The following is a 13,623-nucleotide window of genomic DNA, read 5'->3' on the forward strand; positions in this document are numbered from 1 at the left end:
GGGGAGGAGCAGAGAGGAGAGACAGAATCCCAAGCAGGCTCCACACCATCAGCGAAAGCCCGATGCCAGGCTTGAACTCACAAACTGTGAGATGACCTTACCCAAGATCAAGAGTGGGGCACTCAACCGAGTCACCCAAGGGCTCCAATATAGTTATAATTTTCTTAACAGGTTTAACTTTAGAACATGTAAGCGCTTATTATTATTATTTTTCACAAATTTTTTTAAAGTTCTTGGTTTTAAATTCTACTACAGTAAATATAGATAAACATAACCCATGCAAACACAAGCTGTTTGGGGCCCTTTTAATTTTTAAAAATGTAAAAGTTGCTAAGGCCACTTTGAGAATTGCCATTCAAGCCCAATTTCCTTGTTTTGCAAATAAGGAAACAGGCTCAGAGAGACTAAGTGACTGCCCAAGGTCATATAGCTTCCTACACAAAGGGATAATTAAAAATAAAAGATAGGACCAAAAGGACAGCCTCTCTAGTTTTAGCCCATTGCCTTTATATCCCAGGCTCCTGGACTTCATTTAAAACCTTCTCTCTTAGTAAATTCTCTAGATAATGTAACTTTGTTAATATCAGAAAACCTCTTATCTTTAAAGTAGAGAATACTGGGGCAGCGCCTGGGTGGCTCAGTCAGTTAAGGGCCTGACTCTTGGTTTTGGCTCAGGTCATGATCTCATGGCTTCATGGGTTTAAGCCCCACACTGGGCTCTGTGCTGGCAGCTGGGAGCCTGCTTGGGATTCCTTCTCTCCTCTCTCTCTGTCCCTCACCCACTCATGCTGTCTCTGTCTTTAAATAAATAGACAAACAGACAAAAAAACTTTAGAGAACACTGCAAATTACAGGTGAACATTTTACATGGGGAATTTGAAGTATTATTTATAGAGGGAATTTGAGCCTATTTTGTATCCAGCACTATACTAGATCATGTGGAGAATAAAAATAGGTAAAATAGGGTCCATGTCCTTAAAGAGCTTATAATTTAATCTGGGGCTAGGAAGAGAAAGAGACTAATGAATATAAAACACAACATTACTCTGAACTGTATGTCAGGCAAACTGTGGTAACAAGAGTTACAATTCAGAGAAAGGGGGGCGGGGACAATAATGGCTAGTGAAGGTTTAAAGATCACGAGAAGACACTCCTTGAAAAATAAGACTTAGGACGGCATGCAAGAAGAGAACTACATCTTTGAAGTACCGCAAGTAAAGCCACAGAGGCAAAACAAAACAGAACAAAACAGAACATACAACAGTGGTCATCAAACTCTAAACAGCCAAACGAAAGTAAAGAGAGAAACGAAAGGAGACAGGTAAGATGAGCTCAAATGAAAACACATCTTGAGGGTCAGGAATTAAGATTCTGTGTTTCATTTACCTCCACTGTATAATCAATGTTAAATCACACACACACACACACACACACACACACACACACACACACTTTCTTAAAGATTTTAAGTAATCCCTACACTCACCATGGGACCTAAATTCACAACCCTGCGATCAAGAGTCACACCAACTGAGCCAGCCAGGCGCCCCCGCAAAAAAAGTTGTATACAAACACTGACTACGGTTTTATTCTTAAGAACAGAAAAAATGAAAACAATTAAAATGTCACTCAACATGAGAAAAAACTGTGGCATATTATCCAGTGAAACACCACTCAGCAATAAGAAGAAAAAAACTACTGATACATTCCACTATATGGTTGAATCTCAAAAATAATCTCAAAAATATTAACCAAGAGAATCAGACACAAAAAGAATACATACATCGTTATTCCTTACATAAAATGCAAGAACAGACAAATCTAAATTATGGGGATAAAAATCAGAATAGTGCTTACTTCTGGAAGAGAACCAGCTGGAAAAGGGCTCCAGGGTACTTTTCTTAATGACACACTGTATATCTTGAGTGTTGGTAACCCATTTGTTAAAATGCTTTATTAATGTAATACATGCATTTAAAAATTTTAATACATACATTGAAAATAATCACAAAATATGACGAAAAAAATCAAAGTTCTTTTAAAAGACATTTTCTTTAAAGAAAAATTTCTTTAATGTTTATTTTAGAGAGAGAGAGAGGGAGACAGAGTGTGAGCAGGGGAGGGGCAAAGAGCGAGGGAGACACAGAATCCGAAGCAGGCTCCAGGCTCAGAGCTGTCAGCACAGAGCTTGAGGTGGGGCTTGAACCCATGAACCTTGAGGTCATGACCCGAGCCAAAGTTGGATGCTTAACCAACTGAGCCACCAAGGCGCCCCTAAAAGACATTTATTTTCTAAATCGAAGATGGTATATTTGACTCAATTTTATCTATGTTATCATTACATAAAGGTAAGCATTTCTAAGATTTGCCTTAGTAGAGTAATAATAATCTAGCACCTTGATATGGAAACATATCATTGCTCTTTTTTTTATTGTGGTAAAATATATGTAACAAAGTTTACTATTTTAACCATTTTAAAGTACGTGGTTCAATGACATTAAGTACATTCACATTATTGTGCAACACTTGTTATTCTGAGGGCAGACACTTCAAGAACCAGAGCTTAACTTTTACTGTGTACATATTTGATCTCCCCAACTAAACTGTATGCTCTATCTCAAAGATATTCAAATCTCCTGTAGTCTGAGCAGAGTGCCTCACAGGTGCTACTAAATACATGGTTATTTACTTATTTTTTAAAGTAAAGTTAGAAGAATAAAATATTTTTATAACACCTTATCAACAACTTTTCTGAGTGTATAAACCAATCTTTGTTTACAGAAACATGTATTTAAGTAGTTGTTGTCATAGCAGAAAACACCATTAAAACTTTTTTTTCTACTTGAGCCAAATTTTGGCTACATTTTTACATGAGCTTATGGTCATAATGTTTAACAGCTGTATAAACTCAGTTATTTAACCTAATTTTCCTATCATTAGAAATTAGATTGCTTTCAGATTCCTGCCACTGTAGAGAAAGAACAGTCTTTTTCTTTCAGTTGAATTAATTTAGAATTATCCGCAAGAAGATTATTTCTGAATCAAGGGAATGAATATTACTATGGTATTTAATGTTACCACAATATGCTTTAACAAGGGAATGTACCAATTTGTTAATGCTCTCATGAATGACTGAACGAATTTCACTACAACATTATTGTAGTGATATCTTAAAAAAAATTTTTTGCTAGGTAAATAAGTAAAAACAATAGGGAACTACCAATAGATTTGAATAAAAGAATATTCTTTTCACTGGATACATTCCCAGCAATGATACCTAAACTTGGTAGAATCTAGAATTCAGTAGATGGAGATTATAGGAGGTAGAATTAATTCATTTCGTTACTCTCTGGGGTGAAAAAAGCTACTTTATTATTAGGAAATACAGTCATTCACAAGATGAGTTCCCCTCCCCTCAAAAGGGCACTTCCTCCTTAGTCCCAAGATTAGGTTACACTTATTACCTGTCATGATGGATTCACTCTCCGAATAACCCAGAAGGCTAGGATGACGCAGATGAATGGAATAAAAGTGACTAATCAAGTTAGGAGAAAGAGCAATTTCACTGACAATTCACAGAATGCTAGACAGTTATGGAACATGTTAAGTGGCACTTGGCCTTGCACAAGAAAGTAACGTATTTACCTCCACATGATAGCTCATCCTGAAGCAGAACCAAGTGCATGGGGCAAGAGCACCTTGTAGTACCATCTCCTTTTACAAGACAAATATGTGAACAGCCACCATTATCCTGAGCACAAGGGTGCTGCCCTGAAAAAAAGAGAAAAGAAAAGAGAAAAAGGGAAAGGGAAGGAGGCAAGGAGGGAGGGAAGAGGAAAAGAGAGAAAGGAAAGTAAGGGAGGGAGGGAGGGAGGGAGGGAGGAAAGAAAGGAAGACAGTTCAGTCAAAATCTATTTATGAACTGCCAAGAAAACCAAATGTAAAATTACCTCAGATTTTAATTTCACTAGCAGTATAATTCCTCACCCTAATCCCTACAAAAAATTGCAAGAAAATGAGAGCAATTTTAAAATGCAAAATACTTGTATTTAACCACTGTCTTTAAATATTTGTATCTAAAATAAATTTGATTATTGAAACTAAAAACATTGTTAGGGAGAATGCAGAAACCTGGGTTTTTCTATTTAAAATATAAAAAGTCTTCTAAAGATTTTAACTCAGAAATTCTACCTTTATAAAAGATGATTTTACTTAAAAACTGTATTCTTTTAATGAAATATAAATAAAATACAGAAAATTAGAGTTGTTATATTAAAGAAACGTAAGTTCACATGGATTGCAACCACTCAGAGACAATAAAAACTATTTGCTTGATCAACTGCAAAAGGTAACTTGCAATGTTACAAATGTTTAATTTCCTTATATTTAGGTTAAATTAAACTAATACAAAGTTAAGCAACTTTTCAAAGTCTGTCTCACAAATTGTATTTAATAGAGTTGCTTTCAATTTTCTACTTAGCCTGTGTTAAAAGTAACTTGACATCTGTCATCAGGATACCAGCATCTAAAGTAGCCACCCATTTATCTTCTGCCTTCTCAATAACACATCACCCCGCTTTCAGTGTGTGTTGATGAGATTGAAAGTCAGCTATCTATAAATGCGAAGATGTGCTATACTATATAGATGTCTCAAGAGAGACATCAGTCATACTGTGTACTAAAATGCACAACCTACATAGCACAAACTTTATTCCATGACACATTTGATAAAAATCTCACTCTCTTTAATGTTATTAGAAATTGGAAAAAAAGGGTTTTGCAATTATAAAACCATATTTAAATGTTGATTATAAAAAAAAACATTCCTCCTAAAATTCTGAAAATCTCCATTGAGATTTTCTGCAACAAAATAATCATTTGTCAACTGAATAAACAGCTTAGAAATTATTGCCTTTTTTATTTATTTTTAAAATTTTTTTTTAATGTTTATTTATTTTTGAGAGAGAGACAGAATGCAAGTGGGTTAGGGGCAGAGAGAGAGGGAGACACAGAATCTGGGTTCCAGGCTCTGTCTGAGCTGTCAGCACAGAGCCTGACGCGGGGCTCGAACTCACAAGCTGGAGATCATGACCTGAGCGGAAGTCAGATGCTCAACTGACTGAGCCACCCAGGCGCCCCTATTGCCTTTTAAAAAAATGTTTATTTTTGAGAGAAAGCGTGAGTGGGGAAGGTGCAAAGAGACGGGGACAGAGGATCCAAAGTGGGCTCTGGCTAATAGCAGAGAGCCCGATGCAGGGCTTGAACTCACAAACTGTGAGATCATGACCTGAGCCAAAGTTGGACACTCAGCCGACTGAGCCACCCAGGCACCACGAAATCATTGCCTTATTTCTATTAAGTGTTCAGCATTAAGTCACATGTCATAACTTAGAATGACAACAATTCTAATTCTCAAATACCCTGAACTTCTAAAAGTTCAGGAACAGTGACAACATAATGAAGACCTGAACAAGCAAAGGTGCTCTCCTTCTGCTATTCTCCTCTCATACTCCAGTTTGATTTGAAAGCATTGTGCTGAGAAGTTAAGGAGTTTCAATAACTCTCTCTTTTAATATTTCATTTAACATTAGCATTCCTGGTACAATCACATAAAACCCAGAGTAGTGATTGCTATGAGGGGTCTTTTGATACTAATAAGAAATTAGGGCAAGATGATGAGCCATATTAAAAAGTTTCCAGTAGGATTAAAAAAAAAAATTATGGGTACTTTTCTAAGCTGACAACTGAAAAATTTACGCAGGAGGAAAAAACAAACACTTGTTAATCACAGTCTTCTCTAAGTTTATTTCAAAAACTTTTGAAAATAATTTTCAGTTTGTTTTTGCTTCATAAGGTTATTCCAAGATAACTATATTCATCATTATATAATTTTTGTTTTAATTCAAACTATGGGGGCACAGGGAACAAAAGAAATATATACTTTATACCAGTATTCTTCAAGGGGCTTAAGGTGAGAAAGAAGGCATGCAAAGAAGAGTCTGCTGTATCTGGGGCAATTTTTGAAAATGAACAAAACCATTGCTTTCCCCACTCCTGTTTTATGGGGAAATGATGTTTAATTTGAAAAAGTTCCCAGATGAGTTTGATGTAAGGTTTTAAAAACACAGAGTTTAAAAATTGGCAAAATTAAAAGTGCACAAAAATCTGTTAAAAAAAAAAAAAGGTAAGAAGACACAGAAGAACATCTTAATTCCATCTTAATCTCTTACAACAAATATGAATCCTGCAATTAGCAGTATGTCATCAGCACTTACTATATTCCTGTAGGTTCAGCTCCTTTACTGCATGAATGTCACTAAGCTGGGCAATTCGAGCCTGGACTTTGGTTCTACCCTCTCGACCTGTCATGTCAATTTTTTCAATCATTTGCTGCTGTTTGTCAATCCAATATAGCCAGTTTTCAAACACAGTCAGTCCCACAGGCTGCAAGATATTGGAGTCTTCTAATACTATCCGGTTGGCACCTTGGAAAGGAGAACATTCAACAGCAATGATTCATGTGGGTCAAGTCATGCATTCAATAATTACTGACTGAACACCAGTTAGATTCTAAAAGTACTGAAAAGGAAAATATGGTAAGTAAGCTCTTTACCACAAGAATTAAAAATCATTCTGAGAAGACATATATATCAGAAAACAGATTAGACACTTAAGTACAAACAAAAGCAAGTAAGTGCCCAACACACAGTAAATACTTTAGTTCATAGAAACATGGACAAAAACTTAAGAGTAGTTTTCAAACATTTTTAAAAACCAAATTCTATTCTTCAAATTAAACTTTATGAAAAGGCTTAACATATAAAACAGATAAAAATGGTACTTCTCTGGATAAAGCAGAAAAAAACAAATCAAGAGCAACAAAACCCTGAAGAGCAGGATGCTTTTGATGGGGGCAAGGCATTCACAGAACAAAAAAGAATCCCTGGAAATTAAATATATGAAAGCTCGAAAAAAATCCAACAGGAGGGTTTGAAGATAAATTGGAAAAACTCTCTCAGATAAAGAGATGGAAAATAAGTGAGAAAAATACTCACAACATCTGAGGAAAAATCAAGATTCAACATCTGAGTAAAAGTTCCAGAATGAGAAAACAAATCATTAAAGAAACATTAAAAAAAAAAAAAAAAAAAAAAAACCTTTCTAGAACTCAAGATGTAAGTTTCCAGGGGTGCCTGGGTGGCTCAGTCGGTTAAACATCCAACTTCAGATCAGGTCATGATCTCACAGTTCGAGACCCGTGTCTGGCTCTGTGCTGACAGCTCACAGCATGGAGCCTGAAGCCTGATTCGGATTCCATATCTCCCTCTCCCTCTGCCCCTCCCCTGCTAATGCTCTGTGTCTGTCTGTCTGTCTGTCTGTCTCTCTTTCAAAAATAAACATTAAAAACAAAAAAAAGATGTTAAGTTTCCAGATACAAAGAATTCACCTAGTAACGAGTTCAATGAAAAGAAAGAAACAGAAGAGGGAAGACAGGGAGGGATCACACAAAGGCATATTATCATTAGATTCTAGAATATTTAGGAAAAAGAAAAGATGTTAAAAGTTTCTGGAGGGGAAAATAAAGGATCATATACAAATAGTTGGGAATCACAATGACATGAGATGGTTGAAGACAACAGAGTTCTGCCTTCAAAACTGGGAGATAAAAATAGTTATGAAACATGAATTCTATACATATCCAAATTATCAATCAAATGTGAGGGGAAAAAATTCAGACAAACAAATGAAAAAATTTAACCTCCTATGAACCCCTTTCAAGAAATAATAGAGGATGCATTCTACCAAGAAAAAGAAATTAGCCAGAGACATGGAATCCAGTCAGGGTTCAGCACCAAGGAGAAAGGCAGGTGCATTCCCAGGATAACAGTGAAAGGAAGTTGGCCTAAAAAAGCAAGCAAATCCAGATTGGAGCAAGATGATAAAGAAATTCAAGAGGTATGCTTTCAATTAAAAAGAAAAAAGATGGATTGCTTGATCCATCTGTATGTACTGAAATAATATTTACATTAGACAAGATTAACTTCAGGGGGGAAAAAAAGCTACAGAAGGCAACACGGTTAAAGGTAATATTTTCATAGCCATAAATAACAATTAAGTATGAACTTAAAAATTACGATATAACTACCCTGGGAGGATAGGAGGAGAGTTCATATGAGTATTTTGGCCTTATATGGTTCAAGACAGCAAAATCTTTATCTTCTATTAAATAAGTCAACTTGTGATGTCTAAAATTGAAAAATGGAGAAATAGCAGCTTTAAGCAAGTTGTTTTAAAATAGATGCCTCAGAGTGGGAAGTGAGTATGTAGGAGAACAGTAGACTTATTTTCTGTTATAACTGAGTATAAGCATTTGATTTCCACAAATATTTACATGTATTACTTTGATGAGATTAAGTTAAAAATAAGAAGAAGAATGAATAAAAAGGATTAGTTGTGCAAGGATGGTTTCAAGTGGACCACTGAGAAAAAAAGAGCTGTCAACAGTGTCACTGTAGAATCCCAGACATGATAAGGACCTGATCTACTTTGATGGCAGTGATAAAAGGGGAAGTAAAACACTGGAACCAACAATGAAGATACGCTTATTTATTCAACAAACTACGCATGTACTAAATGCAATCCAGTGTAAAAGGCTCTGTGGCAGGCTCAAAATATGAAGCAAAAAGAGATCCTATGATAAAAGTGTATGATTATCTGTGAATATACAAGCAAGGAAAAAATAAAACTACCAGTTTTACACTAACCTTTTTCAGAAAACAGAAAAAGAGGAAACATTTTATGAGGTCAACATAACCTTGATGGCAAAATGCCAAGTACACTATAAGAAAGGAAAATTATAGGGTAATCATTCTCATGAACACAGATACAAACCCTTAAACAAAACATTAGCAAATCAAATCCAGCAATATATAAAAAGGAAAATGTTATCATGCCGAGTTTGATTTATTCTAGAAAACTAGGAACAGAAGGAACTTTCTTAATCTGATAAAAATGTTATCTACAGAAAACCTCAGCAAACATAATACCTAATCATGAAGTATTGAATGCGTTCCTCTAAATCAAGAAAAACAAAACAAAACAAAACAAACACCCAAGGATTCTATTGTTCTATTCAACATTGTATTGGAGGTACCAGTCGGTGTTCTAAGGTAACAAGGAAAAAGTACTGCAAAAGAAGAAATGAAACTTTCATTATTTGTAGACAAATGGTTCTATGACATACAAAATCATAAAGAAACCACAAATAAATGAATTTAACAAGGTCCCTGGGAATAAGCTCAATATAGCAGGAATGGGAGAAAAAGAAACTATGTCTATATTCCAGCCATAATCAGAGATTAAAATATTAAAAATTTAGAATTACCACTAGCTTTACCACTAGCATTCAAAAGCTTCAAATACCAACGAATAACTCTAGTGAAGATGGGAAAGACCTCTACGAAGAAAACTATAAAACACTGAGGGAAATTAAAGTTCTAAAAAAATGGATGGATATACCATGTTCATAGTTTGGAAGACTAATATAAAAATAATTCTCTCTAAATTGACCTATAAATTCAAAGCAAACCCAGTCAAAATTCCACTAGGTTTCTTTCATTCTTGGTGGAAACTCAGAGGTAGATTCTAGAATGTATATGGAAATGCAAAAAAAAAAAAAAAAAGCAACAGCCATTGTGATGAAATACTAAGGACGAACATTGCCAAATAAATTTGTTTATAACATTATAATGATTAAGACAATAAAATACCACATAAGACAAAGTAACCAAGGGAACATCAGAAACAAACTCACAGAAATACAGTCACTTCATTTACAACAAAGGTCACATTAGAAAATAGTGGAGAAAGTATGGTCTTCTCTAAAACAGGTGTTAAATAGTAACATGAAAAAAAAATTTTTAACCCCTACCTCACCCCATGCCCAAAAATAAATTGCCAATGGATCATAGATCTAACTAAGAAAAGTTAAACAGAAAAATTTTAGGGAGTGCCTGGGTGGCTCAGTTGGTTGAGAGTCCGACTTCGGCTCAGGTCATGATCTCACAGTTAGTGGGTTCGAGCCCCGCGTTGGGCTCTGTGCTGACAGCTCAGAGCCTGGAGCCTGTTTCAGATTCTGTATTTCCCTCTCTCTCTGCCCCTCCCCTGCTCATGTTCTGTCTGTCTCTGTCTCTCAACAATAAATAAAAGTTAAAAAAAAATTTTTTTTTTTTTAATTTTTAGGAACAAAACCCATAAAATCCCTTTGTAACTTTGCAGTAGGCAAAGGTTTCTTAAACAGAACATAAAAAGTACTAATCATAAGGGGGAAAATTAGTAAACTGTACTGCACTAAAATTAAGAACTTTTTCATCTAAGGACACTATTGGAAGAGTGAAAAGGTAAATCACAAATTGGAAGATTTATGCAACATATACCCTCCTCTATAGAGAAAAGTATAAAGATATACTAAAAATTATCAAATAAGACCTAAACAAATGGAGGGATCCATCACAGTCATGGATGAAAAGACTGAATTTCTTTAATATGCCAATTCTCCTCCAATATATATGTAACTTGATAATGGATTAATAGTCTGAATAAAGAGTTTTTAAAAATCAGTGATAGAAAAAATATCAATAAATAGCAATTCACAGAAGAAAAAAAATGAATGACCAATAAATTAATATCAAACAGGGAAATGCGAATTTTGTTACTGAGATATACTTTTAAACTACTGCAATACTAAAAATTTAGAAGTCTAACAATACCAAATACTAGAGGGACAACTCACACACTTCTGGTGGGTATCTTAAATTGATATAATCATGTTGAAGAGCAATCTGGATATATATATTCAAGGTGAATATATACATAGCACATTAAATAGCAATTCTACTACTAGGTTCAGGCCATTAGAGAAATGTTCAAATATGTGCACAAGAATATTCACTACAACATTGCTTTTAATGCTAAGAAACTGGAAATAGCAGTTGAGACAGCAGAATAGAGAAATTATAGAATGATTCATGTAATGAAATACTATTTAGCTTGAAAACAAATGACAGAGTTTTGGATCAACAGGGATCATCTCAAAACCACGATATGTCTGGAAAAAAGCAAGTTACAAAAGAATACACGATACTATTTATATTAAACTTAAAAAGTGAAACAAAAGTTCAAATATATGTGTAATGTGTATGTATGGCAAAAGACAGACACACACACACACACACACACACACACACACACACACACAGCAAAATATGCATGACGAAGAAAAACATCAAAAGTTACCTTAAGGAAAAGAGGGAGGAGAATAGAATTGGGGATGGATATGTAAGGGCTTCAAAATTCTCCTTGAAGTATTGTCTCAAGGACAAGAAATAGTTCAAAAGCAAAAATGGCCCAAAAAACTAAGATTTAACAAAGCTGGATGATAGGAACTCATACTTTCTGTATGCTAGAACCATTTCATAATTAAGGGTAGGGAAAAAAAAGGCATTAAAAAAATGGAAGTTAAATTAATAATGATAGTGTTTTTGGATTTTTTCTTTTCTAAACTGTCTTTAATGGACATGTGTTAATTTCATACCAAAAAAAACATGATAAATGTAGAGAAAAGGAAAGAAGGCTAATAAGACTAATAAGAGTTAAAACACTGACATAAATAACTATTATTCAAATTAGAGATGGCATAAAAGATACAGGTGAATAGATGAGGGAAAGAATATTCCATGTGAGGTATGTGTATACATATGGATAAATGTGTGCATGACTGGAATCAGAAAAGGCATAATGGAAGGAGGCATTTGAACCTGAAAAGAGAATATTTTCTAGTTTAAGAAAGTTATAAATGTATTCAAACATATAAAATTCAAGTGATACAGAAATACTCTCAACATATTAGTATGCTAGCCTTCCAGACCTTCCTCAAGGTATATCTGCTTGCCTATTCCTTGAAGAAAATACAAACATACCCATGTGTTTCTTAATAGTATACCTACCTATTTGTATGTGTGTATAGGTACATGTGGGTATACACAGTTTAAATATTTTTAAAGAGCAATCTGCCATCAAATATAGTGTGGGCATGTACATACATATATAAAATTAATTTAACCTTAAACAAAAACATTGTCATGCAACTTAATTTCTAAAAATTATCCTTTGGGGCAGCTGGGTGGCTCAGTCAATTAAGCGTCTGATTCTTGATTACAGCTCAGGTCATGATGTCATGGTTATGGGACTGAGTCCCACATCAGGTTCTATGCTGGGCATGGAACCTGCTTAGAATCCTCATTCTCCCTCTCCCTTTGTTCCTCCCCCGGTTCTCCCATGTACACGCATATATTCTCTCAAAAAAGAAAAAAGAAAATAAAAAATTATCCTTCTATGTCAGTGCACACAGATCTACCTCATTTCTTTTGGAATGACTGTTATACTGCATACACTTGATATATCAGAATGTATTTCTCTGTGACACATTATTATAAATAATGCTGAGCAGGTACCCTTGTACAAATGGGTCATTATTTCTGTAAAGAAAAAAACTATCTAAAAGGGAAATTCAATGGTACCTGGGTGGCTCAGTCTGTTGAGCATCTGACTTCAGTTCAAGTCATGATCTCATGGGTCTGTGGGTTCAAGCCCCACATCAGGCTCTGGGCTGACAGCTCAGAGCCAGGAGCCTGCTTCAGATTGTGTCTCCCTCTCTCTTTGTCCCTCCCCTGCTCACGTGCACTCTCTCTCTCTCAAAAATGAATAATCAATAAAAAAAAGAAAAAAGAAATGCATTGGCAAACCGCCCTCCAGAAAGGTCTTACCAATTCCACTTATACCAAAGTGCACGAGAGCATGCCATTCTCTACCATTCTGGCCAACGTTGGGTATAATAAACCTTAACATATTTTTGCCACTCTGATACATATAAATAGTTTATTATTTTAATTTCATTTACTTGATCAGTAGTGAGGGCACACAGAATATTTGGACATCAGAAACTGGGGGGGGCGGGTAGGTGAAGTAACTATGATTGCAGACAGAGGTTTGAAGACAAACGAACACCAGCAAGTGATTTAATTTGGTTAAAATACCATGAATTAAGATCATTTGAGGTTGACGATGGCTTTGTGAAAGGCAAATACCAACTTAAGTATACAACTAGTGTTCTTTCTTCAGGTTATGAGATTATCCTGAAGATTTTTTTTAGTAGCAGTGACATGATCAGATACCATGCTTCAGAAAAGTAGTTTGGGAAAAATGCATAAACTTTCTGGGGGGTGGGAGGGAATCAGCAGGGAGGAGATTTCACTGGCTACAACTCAGGCCAGAGTTCAGATAAGAACATAAACTAGAGCACAAGAATTAGGAATGGAGAAGTGATACATCAGAAATGTATTATTTATAGAGGCCAAATCAAGAAAACGGGGAAAGTATTATATAATAGAGGGATCAATCACATACGTGGTTGAAGAAAAAGTGCTTCCCAACCAACCTGATACTAACCCTTTAGAAAGAAGGGGCGCCTGGGTGGCTCAGTCGGTCAAGCGTCTGACTTTGGTCAGTTCAAGCCCCACGTTGGGCTCTGTGCCGACAGTTCAGAGCCTGGAGCCTGCTTCAGAT

At 35.3% G+C, this 13,623-nt stretch overlaps 1 protein-coding gene across 1 annotated transcript in view; it reads right to left on the bottom strand.

Moving 5' to 3' along the window:
- The window catches only part of LRP6 (LDL receptor related protein 6), a 177,412-nt gene that overhangs the window by 16,569 nt on the left and 147,220 nt on the right, over positions 1-13,623 (bottom strand). The window contains exons 16-17 of the mRNA XM_060658349.3: positions 6,276-6,485; positions 3,646-3,771 (exon numbers count right to left, since the gene is read on the bottom strand). Coding sequence (XP_060514332.1) covers positions 3,646-3,771; positions 6,276-6,485 — 336 coding nt within the window. The remainder of the gene's footprint in view (positions 1-3,645; positions 3,772-6,275; positions 6,486-13,623) is intronic.

This window comes from Panthera onca, chromosome B4 (assembly GCF_046562875.1).
Source record: "Panthera onca isolate mPanOnc1 chromosome B4, mPanOnc1 haplotype 2, whole genome shotgun sequence".
In the NCBI taxonomy this organism is placed as follows: Eukaryota; Metazoa; Chordata; class Mammalia; order Carnivora; family Felidae; genus Panthera; species Panthera onca.